The sequence below is a fragment of the Chenopodium quinoa genome, unplaced genomic scaffold, assembly GCF_001683475.1.
Source record: "Chenopodium quinoa cultivar QQ74 unplaced genomic scaffold, ASM168347v1, whole genome shotgun sequence".
NCBI lineage: Eukaryota > Viridiplantae > Streptophyta > Magnoliopsida > Caryophyllales > Amaranthaceae > Chenopodium > Chenopodium quinoa.
This window is the reverse complement of record NW_018743919.1, coordinates 3222591-3244585: the sequence shown is the minus strand read 5'-3', so window position 1 is coordinate 3244585 and position 21995 is coordinate 3222591. Positions and strand designations below refer to the sequence as shown.

General features: G+C 34.0%; 3 protein-coding genes across 4 annotated transcripts; 1 reads left to right on the top strand and 2 right to left on the bottom strand.

Moving 5' to 3' along the window:
- The first annotated feature begins 502 nt into the window (after positions 1-502).
- LOC110687404 (malonyl-CoA decarboxylase, mitochondrial-like) lies at positions 503-10659 on the top strand. Of its 2 annotated transcripts, none has more exons than XM_021864050.1 (15): positions 503-910; positions 1071-1180; positions 1618-1714; positions 1816-1942; positions 2033-2213; positions 2776-2920; positions 3009-3099; positions 7389-7447; positions 7548-7625; positions 7804-7887; positions 8117-8304; positions 9007-9135; positions 9318-9390; positions 9641-9726; positions 10321-10659. In XM_021864050.1, the coding sequence occupies exons 1-15, from the start codon at positions 836-838 to the stop codon at positions 10406-10408; spliced, it is 1611 nt and encodes a 536-aa protein (XP_021719742.1). In that variant the 5' UTR covers positions 503-835; the 3' UTR covers positions 10409-10659. The 2 variants fall into 2 exon arrangements, with proteins under 2 accessions (XP_021719742.1, XP_021719743.1); XM_021864051.1 differs by having other exon boundaries at positions 505-910; positions 1624-1714; positions 10321-10617.
- LOC110687405 (chaperonin-like RBCX protein 1, chloroplastic) lies at positions 10126-12185 on the bottom strand. The gene is made up of 6 exons (XM_021864052.1): positions 11909-12185; positions 11639-11733; positions 11269-11386; positions 11151-11167; positions 11011-11073; positions 10126-10743 (listed from the first exon to the last, which is right to left on the bottom strand). Exons 1-6 carry the CDS (start codon positions 12117-12119, stop codon positions 10675-10677), a joined length of 573 nt encoding a protein of 190 aa, XP_021719744.1. The 5' UTR covers positions 12120-12185; the 3' UTR covers positions 10126-10674.
- A 2462-nt stretch (positions 12186-14647) lies between these two features.
- LOC110687403 (vacuolar iron transporter 1-like) lies at positions 14648-18846 on the bottom strand. Its single transcript, XM_021864049.1, has 4 exons — positions 18337-18846; positions 17852-17937; positions 17046-17160; positions 14648-15117 (listed from the first exon to the last, which is right to left on the bottom strand). Exons 1-4 carry the CDS (start codon positions 18570-18572, stop codon positions 14820-14822), a joined length of 735 nt encoding a protein of 244 aa, XP_021719741.1. The 5' UTR covers positions 18573-18846; the 3' UTR covers positions 14648-14819.
- Between the last annotated feature and the right edge of the window lie 3149 nt (positions 18847-21995).

Below are 21995 nucleotides of genomic sequence, written 5' to 3'. Positions count from 1 at the left end.
AGCTGATTTCAATTCTTCTGTTCTTACCTGAAGTGCCAAATGTTTGGGCATGTTTTAATTGGGAATTTCCTAGTTTTTCACCTTGATAATATTTATCAATTGCCAATTTCATAATTAAGAGAAATGTATAGTTTATCTTAGCAAGTTTGTACATAAGGTTTTTTTAATTGTATATTGACTCCTTTAAGAATTTTGTTATAATACGATTCTTAAGATAATGTACAAGTTATATATGTTCGGGATATATATTATCATAATTGCTATATATAATTTCAATTTTTTTTAATACATTTTGAATATAAGTAGATAACTTTGGTAACTCTATGTTTATACAGTATAGTTTGTGATTGGACCGTTTAATACCTTTGTTGATATTTAAATGCTTTGATTATGCTATCATGGTAGGGTGTCAATCCTACACCATGAGCACATAGCGAGGAGAATGTAAGAAGGTGTAAAGCTACAACGAGTGGCAAGCGGGTAGGGGGTTGATATGCTACACGGCCTGCAACGGCTATTGGGCTTGTCTAGGCATTGATTAGCCACTTGGTCCTACACTCCTACACCACCATCGAGCAAATAGTGAGAAAAAAATATAAGAGGGTGTAAAATAGAGTAAGCGCTCAGCGCAACCAAATTGGATTTGATGTGCTGCAAGGCCTGCTACAGCCATTGGGCCTGTCTAAACAACATGAGTACCAAATTAAACCTCATCAAACCCAAACAAAAAAGAAAAATAAAAAAAATCAAGAAAACCAATGAATAAACAACGGCAGTTAAGGAAAGTGATATGTAAACAACAGGATACTTTTCTGGAGAAAATCCCAGATGAATTATGAACAAAAAAGGTCTTGCAATTTTGATGAGAACTCGAATGAAACCAACAAATTTTTCTCTTTCTCCTGTTACTGTAAGTTTTCTATTTTAATTCATTCGTAATTTTTAATTGGATTGGGTGGTTTTGATTTTATTGATCTGGATGTATTTGTATCTTCAATAATATTGTGTTATCAATTGATTTTTCTCTATTTTTCTAGCTGTCATTCATTGTTAATTTTGTGTTTATGTAGAACAAAATGTCAGCGAATTCAGAGGGAAATGAACCCAGAAAACCAATTTCAGCAAATGATGGATACCCAAAATTTGATCACAAGCTCAATTCCCCAGAAATCCATGAAAGGTCCTTTCTTTATTTCTTAAGAATTCTGGATTCTTTTAGATGTTTTAGGGGTTTTGTTCTGTTAGTTTTGGATTTGAGTGATTTTTTTAGCTCACAATATTATTAGTTTTTTGGCAAAATATATGGTTTTTGGTTCATTGTCTTAATGTATATATAATATTATAGCTAGTTTATAATATCTGCTATTTTTAGAATATGGTATCAGTCACTTTAGACTATCAATGTAATATAGTATTTCACAATGAATATCAGTGGGCATATAATTAACAAAGAACTTATCTGAACTTAGTTTTCTTTGATTTATCTCATCCTAATTTTATGTAATAAAGACTTCATAGTTATTCCCCGGTCATTGATAATGAATTTTCAATTTCAGTTTGTAATATCGATATTAATGTTTATTTGTTGCATGACATTGAGGGATGATAACTTGTTAGATGCAGAGGAATTGAGCTTGTGCGGGAAAGAATGCACTCAGCTATATCAATGAACAAGACTGAACTTCAGGATAATGTTCTAAGTGATTTCTCTGAGGTGGTTTTTATGCTCACTTTCTTATATGTTGTACTGTATCAATATGGGTTCTTATAACACCTGTGAGGCTTATCATTATTATCACTTTTTATATAAATCAGGGTTATTATGGTCTTTCTATTGAAGACCGACGAGAGTTACTTATGGTACTTGCCAAAGAGTACGATCTCAACAGGACCTATGTTCGTGATCTTATGAAGCAATATCTTGGCCTTCAGCTTCCTGCTGGTTGGTCTATTGACTTCATACACAATAATTTTTGGTGCATTTATATTGACAAGTGAAGAGGAGTTTTTAATACTGTAAGCTCTCTGATAGGCGATAAATGTGAAATTGGTGTTGAGGATGATGGCTCACTTTCCACTTTTTACCGCACTGAGAAACATTTGAGGCATGCACTACAGCCAACTTATGAAGTTCTGTTTGAAAGGTTGAATACCCATCCTGGAGGATTGAAATTCTTATCAGTACTTCGTGCTGATATTCTTTCTACAATCAAGTAAGAAGATGTGTTTATCATATACAATTGCTTTTCCAAATAATTATATGCAACTTACAAAGACACTTATGTTTATTAGATTGGCATCGTAATGTAACTGTAAAGTTTATTGTATACTTGAGGAAAAAAAATGTCTTGATGCATGGAAAGTACATGTTTAATCTTGTAAAGTTCTTTCTTGAAGAAGTTTCCCTAGTTTGATGATAGGTATTTCCTCTCCTCTCATCACCTTGGATGGTGATGATTGTTGGCCATTACAGCCCAATATACCTCAGTTGTTAAATCATTGTCGATTGGGCATATGCTTTGACTGACAAAATCAAGATTGGAGAGGAATGTTATATAGATCTTTACATTCATGCTGGGTAAAATAATATCTAGAACATACAATTTCTTTTTGAATGATTTTTAGAGTGTGGTATAACTTTGCACTAGTCTTGCTATGATGATACATTTTCTTAATTTCTTTTGCTTCTCTAGCTTGTAGGCTATTAGTAACAAACTAACGAAGACATGGAGAGGAAACATTAACCTCTGTATATTGGACTTATCATCTTTATAGGGAACACAACATTCCATCTTTGCGAGCACTAGATTCCTACTTAAAGGAGAAGCTTATCACATGGCTAAGTCCAGCTGCATTAGAGCTTCACCACATAACTTGGGATGATCCTGCTTCATTGTTGGAGAAAATTGTTGCTTATGAGGTTTTATTCCGATTTTTGATGCTTTTAGATGGCAATTTAAAATGCTCGGTTGATTGACTAATAAAGGACTGTTCATTCTGGTGTAAAGGCTGTTCATCCTATCAGCAGTCTACTTGATCTTAAGAGGAGACTAGGAGTAGGTCGTCGCTGTTTTGGGTATTTGCATCCTGCAATTCCTGGTTAGCCCCTCTCCTTAATGTTTACCTCCTTCCTTTCCTTCCAATCATCCTATATGTATGGCCACAGAGAAACTGCTTTATTATAATTTATAACCTTGTTGAATTCATGAGTACCTTGACTAGTTGACTATATGACTGGTCTTCAGTAGTCTGGTGTAGTTCTGCTGCCTTCCTAATTGCATACTTTGTGTATAGTAGAGCTGATCAAAGATGGCCCGGCCTGAATTTGGGCAGCTTTTTTCGACCCGGCCCAATTTTAATTTTTTTGGACAGGCTTGGGAATGCATTTTAGAGCTATTTTAGTTCTTTCTTTGGCCCGGCCCGAAAATGGCCCTAGAAGCCCGCACGGCCCGGCCATTTTGGGCGGGTATGGGCATGGAATTTTCGGCCCGAAACTAGGCCCAACCCGGCCCGAGGGATGGGCTATTTTTTAATCCCCGGCCCGCCCATTGATCAGGTCTAGTGCATGGTGAATTGGTGAGGGCGTATGCTATTGTTCTACTACTTGATCCTTATTAGTTGGAATTCGGGCCGAGCAGGCCAGCTTGGGCCGAATGCCGGGCCGGGCCGAGGTGATGGTGGACCGTGCCATGCCGGACCATCAAATTACACACCCTAGCCCATGGCACGGCACGGCCCACATGCCCTTTTTTTTTATTTTTTTACAAAAATCAATTTATTATTAATTAAATAATTTTATTATTTATATATATATATTTTTTTATTATTTATAGTTCTTTATATTATTATGGTTCATTTTATTATTTTTATTTTTATTATTAATTTATTATAGTTCTTTTTATTATTTTTAATTTAATTAATTATTAAAAATAATTGATAATTAATTATTTATGTTCTTTTTATTATTATAGTTCTTTTTATCATTCTTATTTTTATTATTATTGTTCTTTTTTTTAAAACAATTATTATAGGTTTTTTTTATTATTATTTATGTTATTTTTATAATTATAGTTCTTTTTATTATTTTTGTTTTTATTGTTATACATCTTTATTATTATTTAGCAAATAGCAACCATGCATATATTTTAAAAGTTTACGAGTACTACTTACGAGGATCTAAATATAGTATTGTAAGTAAAAATAAGGAATACAGGAAGATTGTTTAATTATTTAGTTACAACTCATTAATCAAGATTTACTTAATTAAACTCAAGTTTAATATAGGTCGAGACTCGAGAGTAAAGCTTAAAAAAAATTAACAACATTTCTATTTAATCCAAGGATAATGATAAAAATCGTACAATAATTGATGAATAACTTATTTTGTTATACGGGTACGTTAATATAAAAATAATCTATAATTAATGGTATTTAATCTAATTATAGTTCTTCTTCTTCTTCTCGTTCAAGGTCATCAGCTAATTGAATTGATTGGGAACTGTTAGAACCCGAACGATCATAACCAGACGTTCCATCATGGTTGTCGTTTTGTGCATAAGTACGATCTTGCGAGCGGTATTCGTCATCCAACCAATCCTTGAAACGCACACACATTTTAAGTGTTTCGGGTTTAAGACTTGTTCTTTTATCGTCTAAAACCCTTCCTGACGCACTAAAAGCTCGTTCGGAGGCAACAGAGGAGACTTGGATAGCGAAAATATCACGTGCCATTGTCGCCAAAATTGGATGTTTCGTGTTTTGTACTTTCCACCAATCAAGGAGGTCGAGGCCGTACTTCTCTTCTTCGTCCATGTCTTTCATGAGTCATAACTTAAGTACATTTGCAACTCCGAAACATCGCTATGTGTTCTCCTAGACGATGATTCACGATGATTCACTATCTGAAAACTTAGACATCATGTTAGCAGCTTGTGCAAATAAACCTTTAGCCCTTTTACTTATGTTTTTGGATGATTGAGAAGGAGCAAATCGAGAAACGGTTCCATATTTAGATTCATAAACTCTATATAATGCAAAAAATTGATTGGTCATATTAGCTTTATAAAACTCAACATCATCATCAAATTGCATGTATTGAAAATAGATATCCATTAATAGAAATGTGCCATCATACTTTTGCCTTGAATCTAATATAGAAGCAAAAATATAAATCATAGGAAGATTGGTGTAATATTTACGCCATTTTTCCTCCATTGATGGAAGATATTCATCATAATTGTGTTGGGATCGATGTTCAGCGGAAGAAAAACAATGTGTCATACTATATAATAATTGTAAAAATTGCATATATTTTTCACAATTAGACCAATCTTCTTCTAGTAAAGCAAATTGTGGAAACTTTTGATTAAAAAAAAAACTGTTGGTGGAACCTTGTACTCGATTGCCTTACTCAACATTTCATAAGTGGAGTTCCACCAAGTTGGACAATCCATTTTTATTTTGATACCCTTTATCTTTTGTTGCCTAAGAAAAGTTTTCCATTCCTGAAATCTCATGTTAGAAATGTTAATAGTAATAATAGCATTTCTAATTTTGTGATAAAATGGACCAATTGCATTAGTTCTGTCCTTCACACACAAATTAAGAACATGAAAAATGCATCTAATATGAAATGCATCTCCATCTAATATGACATCGGTCAATTGTTGTTTAACTAAACTTGCACTATATGTCATGGATGTTGCATTATCAAATGTCATAGACATGATTTTGGACCTAAGATTATATGCATCAATAGCTTGCATTAAATGGTGAGAAACATTAAGACTGGTGTGGGGATATTCTAGCATTTTAAAATGGATAATGCGTTTTTGTAAACCAATCATTATCCACCCAATAACAAGTCACACACAAATAGTGATATCCATAACCACTATCCCACGTATCTGCGATCCAAGAAACTCTACAAGTAAGATTATTTAGTTCTTCAATTAACCTTATTTTGTACTCTAAGAAAGTTTTCATGGCAGCTGAACGAACAGTTTTTCTAGAGATTTTTTTGTGTTGCGGTTGTAGTGCTCTATTAAAATTGTTAAACGGATCATTTTCGGCGAAAAGAAAAGGTTGTTCAGCATGTACTAACATTCTCCCAAGTTCATCCCTATCCCTCTCATAATTGTAAGCCATGTGGATTTGGTGATTACCTACGACTACTAGTACGTATGAATTTGGTTTTCCTAGAGGATGAGGAGGAGGGATTCGGGTTTGATGCCATAATTAAAAATACCACAATTAATTATAACAAAAATTTAATAATTAATAGCAATTATAATAAATTAATAATATAAATAATAATAATAATAATAACAATAATAAGAATATCAATAACAATAATAATAACAATAACAATAATTAATTAAAATAAAGATGAGTTAGATCTTACAACCAAGCTTAGATTGCTTTCCACTAAATAATTTCACGAACTTTTTTTTTTTATTTTTATTTTTTTATTTTTTATTTTTTTAAGAATTTCAATAATTGAGATTTGAGAGAATTAGAGATTATAAGATATTAGAGAATAAGAGATTAAGAGAATTGAGAATAGATGAGTTGATGCATTGTGGAAAGAAAAGGATAATGAGTTGATGTATTTATAGAGAATTAGAGAAAGTAGTCGTTAGAAGCAAAAACTAGCCGTTAGAAAGCAAAAACTAGCTGTTATATAAGCTATTGGGAAATATGGTTGTTGCTCGTGTCGGGCCGTGCCGCAGGCCAAGATTTTGTGCCGCCCACGGGCCACTAGCGGGCTCGTGTCGTGACGTTCCGTGCCTGTGCCGGCCCATGCCCACCTCTTATGTTGTTTTTCTTTTCTTTCTTTTTCTCCTCCCAATGGCTAGGTTTTTGTTTTATTTTTTCTGTTGTTCCTTCTACTACGTATTAACTTCCTACTTATTCACCTGTGTTCATAGTATGTAATGTTTTCCAGTTTCTATCATTCTATGTCCTCTTATTATTATTTGTTATTTTCTATCTGTGCTTTGGGGTGTGTGTGGTGATTGGGGGGTGGGGGGCTGTATGTTCACCTTCAAGCATCAATATTTTGACTTGTATCAACTGGATCCAAATACAAGTGATGAAGCTGCAAGTTTGTGGCTAACTGTCCTACCACACTTCTTCTATGTAACAAGTTTGGTTGTAACGTGAAAGGCAATAAATTTCGGTACATGGCTGTGACTGTGAGTCTTGTGACGTTGTGTTTTCTGCATCTTCGTGTACAGAGTAATAATTTCTGTTTTTGAAGATGATTTTTGATGCATGGAAAAAATGTATTTTGAGTTTTATTATTGAATTGAAATCTTTAAATTTATGATATATGATAAATACCAATTGTATTAGCGCTAATCCTGGAAGGAATAATCAAATTTCAGGTGAACCTCTTATATTTATTGAGGTAGCATTATTAAAAAATGTTGCTCAGACTATACAGGTACCATTTCTTATTCATTTGTTTATTTATGCAAATCTCAACATCTTATCAGGTTCGTCCTTATTTTGTGGGTATTTGTTAAGGCTTGTTGATTATTCAGGAAGTTCTCTGGGATGATCCTCCAATACTTGAATGTGAAGCAACTTGCGCATTATTTTACTCAATCTCATCTAGTCAGGTGAAATACGAGTAGTCTTGTATTTTCTCTGCCCCCTAATGATAATATCTATTGAAGTATTGAACCCATCAAGCTTCTAATCTTCAGATTTTTTTTATTTATTATTATTTTTTTTTCTTTTATCTATAACTATTGCGTCGTATTCTTTGTGCCTTAATATGCTTCTCAAATTTGGCAGCCAGGCTTGGCAGGAATTAACCTTGGAAAGTTCCTTATTAAACGTGTGATTGAACTGGTGAAACAAGATATGCCACATATATGTGTAAGTACTTCTGGTACCCAATGTATCCATCATAACAATGGAATATTACTACTTAAGTTCTTTAATAAATTATGTAGCCTTTTACAATTGCTTAGATCTTCTGTAGTAAGTGCCTAGTGGTGCTAAGCTTAGTAAACCCTGCAACGGCATTATATAAAATTAAATCAAGCTGTTAAATCAAGCTATCCTAATTTTGACGCATAGTATTTTATTTCCCTTTCTTGTGAAGACATTTGCAACACTTAGTCCGATCCCTGGGTTCATGAGCTGGCTGATATCAAAGTTGGCATCACAATCTAAGCTTGCAGAAGCAGAGACTATAGACATGTCAGGTTCTTCCAAGGAAAGTACAGGTTCTACATTCAGAGAAGATGTGCTAACAGCAGAGGAAGAGAGAGAAGTCCTAGATAAACTGGGGTGAGCTTTTATTTAATACTCCGTATTGTGCAATTTGCAAACTGAAATGCAGCAAACTAAGGATTTCTTCCTTAGCTTTTTAATATGCAATTATCCATACATGATTCCTGCTTTGTATGAGGCTTTCATGAGAGAGGGTATCATCAAAGTTTATGTTGAAAGATGAGGAATTGTTAATATTTAAAGGTGCAGCTTCTTCGATAACGTGTTTGATGTTGCGGCCTTGTGGGTGCATGTCATATTATTTCTTAGAGAAATCGTTCATTGATTTTATTCTTGTTTCAACTAATGGTCATTACATTTCAAATTCTATATTTGAATTTATCTGGTGTTCAGGACATGTAAGAAAAGTTGAGTGCTTTCTTCCTCTTATCTGGATGTTGTGGGTGGGAGAGAAGGTTAAATATTTTGTCTTTGTACTAAATCAGGAGTTTAAAATTTAAAAGGATGAGTTCTCTTCTCCTCCTCTAATCCTCTCTTACTGGTTTATTTATGTTGTTTTTTAAGCTCTGCTGAGTGCTGATCAATCCTGAAAATATGCCTTGCAAATGCCTTAAACTGATGAGATTGTCGCCATTGGTTTTCTGTGTTATGATGTTTTCAAAATTTTATTTTCTCACAACCATTTTTTGTTTGTTTAAAGAGTATACTTTGTAGACTCGTTAGATTCTTAGGCTGTTATTCTGACTTTATAAATTGCAGGGAATCTACATCCGGAAAAACGGGTATTGAAGTCATACTGAATTTGCTGAAATCTCCAAACCATGCATGGAGCAAATCTGATAGGGTTTTGTCAGTGCTGAAACCTATTTTGATGCGACTTTGTGCCAGGTACTAGATGCACTTATGGGATTCTGAAATATTCAGAGTATTTGACATAATGAGAAATAATGTTTAGTAATAGAACATGATCGAATATGGTCTCTTGAATTATGTAGAAATTTGCTATGATGCCTTCTAGGCAACCAATTTAAGTTGTTTTGATTCTTCAATGTTATTGGATTTCTGTTCAGGTACCTTCTTCAAGAAAAAAAGAGAGGAAAAGCTCTAGATGCTGTTGCAAACTTTCACTTGCAGAACGGAGCGGTAGGTTCAAGAACTTATTTTGTTTTCCAGAAGCTGATTAATTTTAAGACTGGTCAAAGCAATGATTCCTCTTTTTTCAATTTGAAAAGAAAGAATTTACAATATGAATAAACAATATGAGTTTTTTTTTTTCCTTTTTTTCATTTTCTTTCCAGGTTTTAGAGTTTGAACTTTGAAACTCAGGGTGCTTAATTTTATGTGTTGAAATAATATCTAAGCATTGACACTGTATCATGCTACTATGAAACAGATGGTCGAGAGGTTAAACTGGATGGCTGACAGATCAGAGAAAGGACTCTCGCAAAGCGGTGGTATCATGGTTAATTATATGTACAGGTACATATACCTGTCCAAACATGCATGTTTTATCTGTGCCCATCCGTAAGTAGTAAGGATTATCTTGGGTTTCTTATTGTCGATAACCTAGGAGGTATTGGTATATATGATGGTATGCAGCCTTCATCTGAAATTTAATCTCAGAGTAAGGTGCATGACAGCATGTTGGCTCTGTTTGATTACAAGGATACATCACCCTCTGCTCCTGTTGTTTAATATTGGTGTGGGAGGGTAGGGGGGATAATTTTTTCATATTTTTCTGAGTCTAATTGATCTTTCTATTCTAGAAGGATTTTCTTTTTACCCTCTCACTTCACCTTACTTTGTAGTTTTGTACCTTCCCTCGCTGAAAAGGTTCATAGTTTGTACTGTAAAACATACAAGCAGAACATAGGGATGTTTCCCATAACCATGGAACTATTAATGATGAAAATTTCTTTTGTTCAGTTGAAACATTTTGCAATTAGAATACTTTGAGTGCAAACCCCAACCAAAATGGATATTTAATCTAATAATCTCCCGCACACATATGTTTTGTCAATTTGTGTCATCCTCACCTCTGTACAGGCTTGAAAATTTTCAATGATATTGCAGGTTGGACAACATTGAAGAAAATGCCCAATCATATTTCAGCTCGGGCCATGTTAATGCTGCTTCAGACCTTTGGAGACTTGTGGAATAGAGGTAGAATACTAATTTACACTAGTATCACTTGGATCTTTATACATGTGCAGATTTTCTTCTACCAGCAAGCACGGCATAACAAGTTGAAGTTTTCCTGTAACAACTAAATGCTTCAAGTTTTCTGGTAAAAATGTACAAATTATACATATCAAACTGAATTCATCATGTAAATGCCTTGAAATCCTATATTTTGGTTCACTTGTTAAATGCTGCTCTTCTTAGTGTGCTGGCCATCATGATTATACTCAATATGTTGTCCCACTTCTAATTTTCGACCTGACTTGTTTCCTGGACATAATCCCTCATGATTTTTGTGTTCGAGTCGTTAACCATCTGCATTCACAGGTCAGTAATTTAATGAGATGATTGAAAACAACAGCTGTAAAATATTTTAAGATAACACCAGAAAGCCTTTCTGGGATGTCACTATTGGAGAACTAGTGATTTTCCGTGGTACTGCTAAAATATGTAGTGTGATCAATTCCTTTTATCCAGAATTAGTAGTCACATTAACTAGTTTAAGTACCAGGAAAAAGCTGTTACATTTACTAAAAAGTTTTGCTTGGGATTCCTGAGTTAAGATGGAGTTTATTTTGGTACCTTGACAGCAAGCCGATTCAAGTTGTCCCACTCAAAGTCGTTCTTGCAGTAAGCAGAGCGAACCTGGATTAAGTACGAATGAGAACTGGATTTTCATAACATAAGTAGATAACCTTAGGGAAGCATGTTACAGGACTGACCTCGAGAATTCGTAGTGCTGAAACAGTGATGTTTTGTGTTCGTTTCAAAGCAAGTCACAAACACTTGTTAGTTGCTTGAATCATGTTGAGAGTTATTGTTGAGGTTAAAGAAACATACCTAAGCTTTTATGCATTGGGGATTCTCTCATTAAATCTGCACAAAACTTGTCTCCATCTTTCAGAGAGTGTCTATCCAAGAAATCCATCAAATCCTTGTAGGCTTCAGGGTTATAGCTCTGCTCTGACAATACAAAGTTATCAGAATTGAAATTTTAAGTTCACATTATTCTAAACTGTAATGTCTCTTCTCTGGCACAGTTGATATTTTGTGTTGGGTAATTCAGATCGGATAATCAGATATGGGATGCTGTTGTCAGGTCTACACACACGCACGCGCACACACACACAAGACACAACACTAATATGCACACATTCTCATAATGATCATAGTAGAGAAGAAATGTAAGAAGCAGAAATTGTAGAGTTACCTCAAGTTGGGCAGAAACTATTTTGACTGCAATGTAAGTGAAGAACTGGTGGAGATTATCTGCTGCCTTCGCTTCCGGAGATGCTTCTCCAAATCCTGCAGGAAATGAAAAGTGAGTGACAGATGAGTGCAAGAACAAAACAGTTCATGTTCTTTTCTTATTCGTGCCTCCAAAAAGTCTCCCATGAATTCGACCCCATAGCCTACAGCCTACAGGGTCGAAAACTCGTACCTCAAAAAAAGGGAGAGGGAGTAAAAGAGAAAAGAGTACCAGGGACAAACATCTTGCCACAGTGCAGATGAGTACGCAAAGAAGTTTTGAACTTCCATGGAATTGATGTGTGAGATTTAGTGATGTTTGGCTTTGGTGTTAGAAAAGAGGGAGGAGAAGAAAGCCTGAAGATCGCAGAGGATTCCATTGATGAAACTTCAAAAAAAAAAATGAGTTTTGCTGCCACAAATGCAAAGCTAATATCATCCATAAATTGACTTGATATTGATATTGAGTAAAACTAAAAAATATCTTTGTCCCATTCTAGAAAAATAAATAAATAAAAAAATCTAAAGGCCTGTTGTCATTAAATTTAAAAATTGCAAAGTAAATTTATTATGGAATATATGATCACCTCATTTGTGATGATTACAAATTAACAATGAGTAAAGATTTGTGAAGTAGATAAGTGATTTAATTATTTTTCTGACTTTGGAGGATATTCAATGACTGAAGTTTTATGACCATACAATATATCTATATACTTCGTTTACTTTTTTTATTTTTTTAATTTTTTGTAAAAATTATTCTCTATAATAATTATCACAAGAAGTTCGAACCAAGCCAAACCCAAAAAACAATAAGTGAAGTTTTAGGGTTTTTTTTTTTTTTTTTCAAATACTATTACCTCAATTTGTGACCAACAAAAAGTTGCATTTAGACCCAACAATTATCCTTAGATGTTCTCTTCCTTCTTGATTTTTGCAACATACAAAATACAAAGTATGTACCTTTTAGTGGTCAAACTTTACAAAATACAAAATATGTATCTTTTAGTGGTCAAACTTTACAAACTTTAACCGTATATATATTATTTACTACACAAAATGTAATAAAAATATGTAAGAACTTATATTACATTTGTATTGATTTGTACATAATTAGTAGTTATGGCCAAAATTTGTATTGGAGAAAGTTAAAAAATATGTTACAATTTGCTTAATTAAGAACGGAGGAAATATACTTCTTATAATTTAAACTGATTCGGAACAAGTCAAAATTGATTAATTATAGTCTTATAAAGTAGTTGTGATAGAACTTGTACAGAATCAATATTTTCTTTCATTGGAAGTACTATTCACATGAATCATACTTGGAGTATGTTACCTATACTCCCCCCCCCCCCCAACACACCCTGTCTCTCCATTATAAAGGGAATGCTCATGTCAATCAAATGACAATTTTGTAAATATTGTTTTGTCTTTCCCTTCTTACTCCTTCCTCCTTTCTCAATTATAATGACAGATTTCCACCACCATCATCTCACTCTTCTTCTTCCCGTCTTCCTTTCTCAACGACCCCAAAGCCGCTTCTCGACAATAACAAAAAGACACCCTATTTGTAAAGAGTGTAAATTAGGGTCATATAAACCCCTTTGGGAAAGCTTATACTTCATGACAGCATTTTTAACCACCATAGGTGGTGGTGGCAGTGGTGTGCAGTTATGGTGTCGTGGAGGAAGAAGCTACTTGACTATGATGGGAGGATTGCAGAAGAGAAGAAAGACATTTTTATCCCAAACTTTACTGAGTGAAAGACAACACAATTTGTTACTCATATTGAGTAACTTGGATTTTCCCCACTATAAATGCTCCAATTTGACTTATTAATGTTAGGGGCCGTTTGATTTGCATGGGTAAACGGAATGGAATGAAATGAAAGATAATGGAATGAAAATCCCTCAAATTCAGTGTGTTGTTGTTTTAAAAATCAAAGGGAATCAAATCCACCACATCACCACCTCACCACCACCACCACCACTACACAACCCCCTCTTTCTTCACTATCCTACTTCTCCAGCCACCCCACCCCTCGCCGCACTTTCTCTCTTCCCAAACAGCTCTCCCCCCGAAAACCTTCCCCCACCCTCGAAAAAACCCTAGAAACCCTTCCCCAACCACCCAGCCACCCTTAAAACCCTTCCCAACCACCCTCGAAACCCTTCCTAACCACCCTTGAAGCCGCTCTTCCTCTCCTCCCAAAAATCGATTTGCTTTCCGGCTAGACCAAGAAACCGAAACTAAGTACAAAAACGGTCGGCGAGGGGTGGGGAAGTTGAGGGAGGGCAGGCCGGCCGTTTTACGGAGATGAGGAGGGTCGGGCGACCATTTTACGGAGAGGAAGAGGGTTTTTTTAAGTAGTGGTATCGGCGGCTAGGGACGACTCTAGTGGTGGCTAGGCAGGGGACGATTCTGGTGGCTACGTGGTGGTTTTGGTGGTTGTGTGGTGTTTTCAAAGTTGTTGAAGGGTAGTTATTAGGTGGCCATGGTAGTTGGGTGAAGAGGAGTTCAGGGGTGAGAGTGATTCCCTTAGGGGGGAATAAGAGTAGAGGAAAGTTGGGGAATGAGAAGGGTAAAGGGAATGATTGATTTTGTCAAACAAACAACAACAAATGGATTCAAGGTAGTTGATTACCATTCCCTTTCTTGAAGACCCCCAACCAAACACACCCTTAATGTTTTCTACATAAGATTAAACATACTCATATTGGTACTTATTAATCGTCTCAATGTGTGTTTTTCAAATATGAACTACGAAGTACAAGTACTTATAATTTATAATTATCAATAATTAAAGATATTATTTGTCATCCCTTGCGTTCACAAATGTGCTTGCCGAACTTTTTTTTAAAATTGAGGGAGTAATATTGAGATGGGATTGTTTTTCCAATTATTTAGTTTCCGTGAGCAATCTAAGCATCACCCAAAAAGACATTATGCAAAAGTAAAAGATTATAGGTATACCAATGCAGTTATTTGGAATCAAACTCAAAGAATTTTGCTTAAAGACTAATCTAAAACAAAAGCACAATAAAAAGGAAACTAAAACTCAAAATCTCGTTACCAAACATCAAAACACTAGAACAAAATCCAAAATCCTATTAAAAAGGGTTTGCAAATTTGCATATGTGCTATCCTTGAACAACCTTAGCCATGCCATATGCAGCAGCAGAAGCAAGAGCTCCAATCAGCGCAGTTTGAAGAGCACTCTTGATCGGTTTACTGCCAGTGAAGTGGCCTTTTGCGTAACCAAAGATAAACAGCGCGATTAAGGTTACAATAATGGATGCAACCATAGCTTTCATTGCCACAGGGATGAACATGTAAGGAAAAAGGGGGACTAAACCACCAATTATGTAGGCTATGCCGATTGTAAATGCACTTTGTAGGGCTCTTCTTGGGTCTGGCTTCTCCAAACCTAGCTCAAATCTGCAACATTGTTCATCACAATTAGTATAATCGGCGTAAAATCATCAAATTCAAAGTTGGCAGTACGTTTAATGTAATTTACGATGTACTTCAAAGACTCATGATGATATAACTTCGGTTGTGTCCTAAATAATTGAGGTTGTGTACTCGTATGTAAAATGACTCCGGTTATGAGTTTATTATAACCAAAATTTGTGATCAAGTAATTTAGCCAATCCATATAATCAACCTATGAACCTCCAACCAATATAGAGTATGGACACTTCATTTTGGATCAAAGTCACGATTTTTCACAATATAGCCAAATCCGACACTTGAATACGTACCCAAACCCGAATATCAATTTGGCAAGTAGCAATAGAGAAAGTCAACCGCGACCAACATTATATGTAACTATGTAAGCTCAAGTGCTCAAGGCCACTGCCAAGTAGCAGAGAAAATGCTGGTAAATCTAGGAGAGAAAATTGGCTTTGTCTCAAGGTTAAGTCAGTCTGATATTTCGTATAATATAGGGTATGTAAAAAGCTGCAAAGTCAGCCTGATTTTGGCTAATTTGGGGACCTCAAAGATTGGACCTAAGCTTATTAGATGCTCAGGTTCTGGCTTATACCTCTGTAAGATTCCAATTTCCAAACATTAATTTGAGCATGCATATACATGATACCATGACCCAGGCTAACGACATTTGTATTTTGATCATTTTCAAGGTAAAAGGGAATCATTCATTATGCTTTAAGTATCCCCTTATCCTTAAGAAAAAAAAAACATAATTCTTTCTAGCAATATTATATGGTGTCACATTTCATATCTCATGGAGTATATAAAGGTTCCGAACTTTTATTATTTAAGAAAGACTTTGTCAATAGCTGTTTTGACATTAATGAATAATAATAAATAAATATTTTTGCAATGTTACGTTACATTAATAATTTCAATGCTCCTCTCCTCAACTCTTTTCCTTCTCTCCTCCCTTCTCCCTCTACACGACAATCACCAGAATCTACTTCTCTTGCCTCTTCTTCCCCTCTATCGCTCTAGTCATTAATGATGATGATCACTTCCCCCCTTCCAAGGGTAGGTGTACAAGAATTATGTTTAGCACTAGGCTCTAGTGCTAAACATGGATTTTCTCGTACAATTGACCTTGAAATCAATTGGTAAAACTTGTATATATACGAGTAATATTCTTGGTCAATAATTATAAGATTAAAGGAATACACGATAAATATACATGTACGGAGTATAAATTTAGCAAGCATTTCTCATTGATTTGAGCAAATTAGTTTTTCTTATGTTCAAATAAGTTTGTCACACACTACTACTATTCCACATAAAAACGAAGTGCTTCGTATGTGATAAATGAAAATTACATACAAGGTGCCAAATATTACGAGGGGTTCAATATTAATCCAACTAAATACAAAAACAAATTCAAAGACAATGATGCTGCGTTGACAACCTAGTCGTCTAGTCATAATCACAATTTTGTCCAATTCCTAATTATGAATATTAGTGAATCTCCTTAAAGAGAAAAACTACAAAACTTTGTGACTTGTAATCCACATAAAGATGTCATCTAATCAAGTAACTTTAAATTGATAAATTAGGGAGTAAGATTTTTAAGCAAGATTTAGGATTACACTACCTAAATGTGCTTATATGGAAATGTGCTTTTTGTGAAGTATATTCTACTATCTCCAGTTGCATATAAAATATTCCAAAGTTGCATATAAAAGTAATTAGAGGTAGTACTAATTTTAGATACAATTCATACTCTGATTGATCAACCATTTTATGAAAAGCGTCTACATCTATAATGTGTCTAGCATCTAATACGAGTACTTATTAGACATAAACCGAAGATTATGGACAGTATAAATAAGTGCAATTATGTATAAACTTTGAGGGTAGAGAAAAGAAGGACTAACTTCATCATAAAGTCAAGCCAAGCTTGAGGCTTTCTTCTAAGAGCATTTACAACAGGAGCATACTCATGTGGCTCTATTCCATACTGCGCCAATATCTCTGCTACCTCAGCAGCCTCTGCATTTTATCATCCATTTAATTATTTTCATCATTTTTCAAGTTTAATTTCTATATCCAACCCAAAAAACATGCAATTGATTAGATAAATTAAATAGAAAACCGAATTTAGACCCATTTAGTCATTTAGTCAATAGTCACACTCATAGTGCACATTTTATAAGTAAGTATTTTTTAACGCACTGACTTATACTCTTTCCGTACCGCAATACATCAATATCTTACTTATCCATATGAATTTAGAGCCATTTAGGCAATGGTCATAGTGCACATTTTACTAATACTCATTTTCGAGTTTCAACTTGCATTTCACATTTTACTAGTACTCGTTTTCAACATGCACGTTATACTCCATAAATTCAAACATCATAAGCGAATTTAAAGTGTACCCATCTTGCACCCAAGTGTATACAAGAAATTCTCATACACTCCATACTACATAGTTAATATTCCATAACACGTTACTGAAATATAGGTAGGTCAAGATCTTTAGCAATATCCTAGTTCGAACATTTAATTATTCAATAGAAGATGTGACTCCCACTATCAACATATATGTCATCACGTTTTGTATATTATCTTTAATACTTTTATTATTGTGATAGTGATAATGTGGAATAAAGATAACCACAAAATTCTCCTAAACAAAAACAAACAAAAAGATAATGACCAAAGCAAATAAGCTAAACACCTGTATCAGGCACTGATATTATCTCGTCTTGTTCTCTCTTCAATTCCATTGCATAATGATCTGCCTCGCTCTTCGCCGCCAAATACCTTCAAAATTTATAAATCAATTAATTAATTAAAGAATTAATCATTCATTAAGAAATCAAAATAAACATGCTAATCTTATACTGTAATGTACTTTGGTCAAACAATTCAGGGATATTCTCCTACAAACTAGGGTCATATCCATTTTGACTAGATACCTTAAAAAGCTGATACGTAAAATGACAAGGTGTCACGTATTATTTTTCACAAAATCTTAGTAGTTCATCGATTTTATATTAGATGGCATGATTTCAAACATTAATATCTTCGATTGTAAATAATAATCATAAACTATATTAAAACCCAAATATATACATTACATTGATACTAAATACAAGTATAAGTAACTCATATTAACAGTGTTGAAGTCAAAACGTGTAAACTAATAAAAAAGTAACGTACCCGCCAAGGCCCATGGAGATGGCGCCGGCAGCGACTTCAGCGATGCCGGCAGTGAGGACAATAGAGGAGGAAGCATTAGCCCCGGACAAGCCGGCGGCGAGGGCGAAAGGGACAGTAAGGCCATCGGACACACCAATGATAATGTCACGCACAACTTCTCCAGCGGTGAAATGCTTCTCTTTGTGTTGGTCTAAGAGTGCCGTTTTTTGGGATACTGAGGTTGCTGTAAAAGCCATTTCGATTTCTCTCTTTTTTTGAGAGAGAAGTGACTGAGTGAAATGAATAATTATACGGAGTAAAATGTGAATTTTTTGAGGGGTTTTATAAAGGGAGGAAAAGGAAAAGGCAGAAGATCTGATGAAAAAAATTATTTAACGAAAAAAGGAAAGTGGAGCCTGGTGTATTGGCTGAAGTTGGTAAGTCAGTCACTCGAGATTTTATTTGTTTGGTTTTGCATAATTGTTAGAGAATCTTTGATATTCTAAGGTGTGTTCACAATTGATAAATCTCATAAACTCTAATAGAGTTTATTGCCTAAATTTTAATTAGAGTATATAGACGGATGTCGGATAACCATTAAAATGAATAAAAAATACTCTTTGATGCACCATACATAATAGTCTCTCTAACTAGATGATATCGAGTTTTTTGTTTATAAGGTTTTGAAAAAAAGAAAAAAAATTGATAAATGAGTTTGTGTTCACATTGGAGCTCGGTTTAGATTGGGCCAAGTTGGTACGAGATTGGCTTGATTCGGTATAAGCCCAATGTAGAACTTAAGAAAAATAAGTGGATAGTTAGTGCATGAATATTGTGCGCTTTTCTACCAATTGATAGAAAATTGTAAAATTCTTAAGAGAAATTGTTGACACGACACAACCCAACACAATTTGCCTCATGAGTCAGACCGCATCGTTTATGTATATGAAAGTTAGACATTTGCTCATTGCTCAACACAATTTTTTCCTGGCTCATTAAAGCACAAGGTCCACTTGTTTAATATATGGGCTTACATAGCTCAATGTGAACTAGAGTTTGGAAGAATTTAAATAATGGGTGATTCACCAAAAAAAATTATTTAAAAAAAAAAAGCTCCAAATAATTACTTTTACCTTCATAAGTTGCATAATAAGATTCCCCATAATCCCAAGCGACTGTAGAGCACATCTAAATGTTATACGAGTATAACATTTCAAGAAAAATAAGATTAAAAATCTACTTAAAAATAAAATTAAATTAAAACACTTATATTTTATTCTTTATCATTAGCATAATGTATTGGCTAACTATATCTGGGCTTCATTCTTTTTGGACCCAAACCTCAATATGTGGGCTCGAATGTTTCAAAAGCATATTGAAGTTAAACAAATGGGTATATAACATCTAAAAGAAGATACATTGTAGTATTGTACAGTATTTAGATATCTAAGTCCTAAGAGGCTGGCTTAAAGTACTGGACCTGCTATTGCTTTGCTTTAAAGCAAAACCATGAATCAATTCGGGAAGACTGAATACGAGGAAGTAGTAAGCTTTCGATTCACCCTCCTTGGATTGATATAGTGGAGGAAGTAATCGATATAATTCGACATATTTTAACTTAAGTAAAATTATCTTTATTTATTATTTCTAAATCGTGGAAATAAGGCGATCATAATAAGGCCTTAGAACAATTGATGCATAATGATGAAAACTTGGCTATAAAGTTATATTATGTAAACAAACATGTAAATAGTATGCCAATATGCAATTCGATTTGCTTCACGATAAGGAAGGAACACACAACTTTTGGGCATATCGAACTCCATAGCAAGGGACGACTATGATTGATAAAAGAGGTGAACACAGTGGAGCCAATGTATAAACATAAGGCGTGCTAGTATCTGTAGTAATCAATATCATTGTTCAATTTAGACTTCGGTGGAATATAAAATCCATCCAAAGCTTTAAACATAAACTTAGACTTTTGATTCAATTAGTCATTTGACATGCTGCTATTGGAACTATTATTGTGACAAGAATATTACGAGTTTAAATCCCATCAACTTTCCTTTACAAAGTGTTACATTTGTTTCTTTGATAGACTTATCACGATGCATATATTTAAAAGCCTAGATTTTATTACTCATTTATTGGAAACTGATTTAGACACACTAAAAATTAATTTTGACATATCTTTGTGAGAATAGTGTTTATTATATGCTTGTATGTGATATTAGGTGAATGAGAAATATTTGAGAACAATTGTATAATAATGTAGGTTTGCAGCGTCGAACATCTCCAAATAAGATGATTCTAGTAGCATTGACTAAGTCTCGACATTGCACATTTCACAAAAAAATTAATCAACGTCAAATCAAAGCAATTTGTCTAAGTTAGTGCATGGCCACTAATAATTGCATCAACGCATAACACATGTACTCGTATCACCACCAAATGTTATTGACATTTACATTTACTACGTATTTGTTTGCCACCATTTTTCTTGCACTGCATAACTAATTTCTACTGTGTTGTTTACTGCCTTTTTCATTTTTTATACTGCAAGTATGAAGACTTTCTAGCTAATTATTGTACTTGAGGTACAATTCGTACATATTTGACCTACTTTAATCACTTTTAATACTTGTATTTAAATCTCAAGAGTACTCTCATATCGTTTGTTGAAAAATAATTTCATATTGGACGCTAATACGTACGTTATGTTATGAGTGATAATTAAAGTCAAGATTATCCATATTCAAATCATATAATTTCAAGTTGAGTTTGAGTTGCTCTTCAACTTGACTTGTTATACTAATTAAAATTACTTGGGATATCAAGATATATATTATATATCTTTGTATTGTATTTTGATTATAATCATATCAAATATTATATTTTGTATTCACTTATACTTGTATATTATTTGATTCTTGTGTATGATCTTCTAGTTAATCAAATATATAGTATCACTATAATACTGTTGTATCCTTTTATAAATATACGTTAAGATTTCCAACATTGTCTTTCTCAAGACAACCCGATTCTTCGCATATTTTACAAAGGCTAGATAAATCTCTACAATCCTTGTTATGTACTCCCTCCGTTCCACAATGATATTTTTATTTGGAATCTTTTTATGAGACAAATTTGATCACAATAGGAATATTATTGTGAAACGAAGGGAGTTTTAGATACATATACGAATAGCTAGTCAAACTTGTTAATATTGTTACTAAAATCCCGATTTAAATCTTAGAATCTTACGATTTTACGATTTATGTATGTAATACGATTCAATTTACGATTCAACCTGATTCTACATATTTCTCTTAACTAGCGAAAACCTTACAAGTTTAAAACATGCCTACAACATTATTTATAAGTATATATCGTCAATTATTGGTTGCTTAGTGGGTAACAACTATTTACTATTAATAATTAGGCTTCAAACTTATAGTTTAAATATTTTCAATTAAATTTGGATATGACGTCTTAATTATGCATGTTCGTAGAATCTCGATTCGATTTTGCGATTCGATTCTGAGAGGTCCTTCCAATTCAAAGTAGACTCCCGATTTTAATAACCTTGTTGTTAATCAATATTATACTCCTTCCGTCCCATAATACTTAACACAGTTTCTTTTTTTGTCTGTCCTACAATATTTGACACATTACTA

What these genes read in the sequence shown, in the direction of transcription:
- LOC110687404 (XM_021864050.1), top strand. Translation starts at nt 836, where the DNA reads ATGAACAAAAAAGGTCTTGCAATTTTGATGAGAACTCGAATGAAACCA. An exon ending in GATATTCTTTCTACAATCAA is followed by an intron (nt 2,214 to 2,775) that starts GTAAGAAGATGT and finishes TCATCTTTATAG; the next exon opens with GGAACACAACATTCCATCTT. An exon ending in GAAGTCCTAGATAAACTGGG is followed by an intron (nt 8,305 to 9,006) that starts GTGAGCTTTTAT and finishes TATAAATTGCAG; the next exon opens with GGAATCTACATCCGGAAAAA.
- LOC110687405 (XM_021864052.1), bottom strand. Translation starts at nt 12,119, where the DNA reads ATGGATGATATTAGCTTTGCATTTGTGGCAGCAAAACTCATTTTTTTT. An exon ending in TAGTTTCTGCCCAACTTGAG is followed by an intron (nt 11,387 to 11,638) that starts GTAACTCTACAA and finishes TTGTCAGAGCAG; the next exon opens with AGCTATAACCCTGAAGCCTA. An exon ending in TGAATCGGCTTGCTGTCAAG is followed by an intron (nt 10,744 to 11,010) that starts GTACCAAAATAA and finishes CTGTGAATGCAG; the next exon opens with ATGGTTAACGACTCGAACAC.
- LOC110687403 (XM_021864049.1), bottom strand. Translation starts at nt 18,572, where the DNA reads ATGGCTTTTACAGCAACCTCAGTATCCCAAAAAACGGCACTCTTAGAC. An exon ending in AATATCAGTGCCTGATACAG is followed by an intron (nt 17,161 to 17,851) that starts GTGTTTAGCTTA and finishes GATAAAATGCAG; the next exon opens with AGGCTGCTGAGGTAGCAGAG. An exon ending in TGGCTTGACTTTATGATGAA is followed by an intron (nt 15,118 to 17,045) that starts GTTAGTCCTTCT and finishes ACAATGTTGCAG; the next exon opens with ATTTGAGCTAGGTTTGGAGA.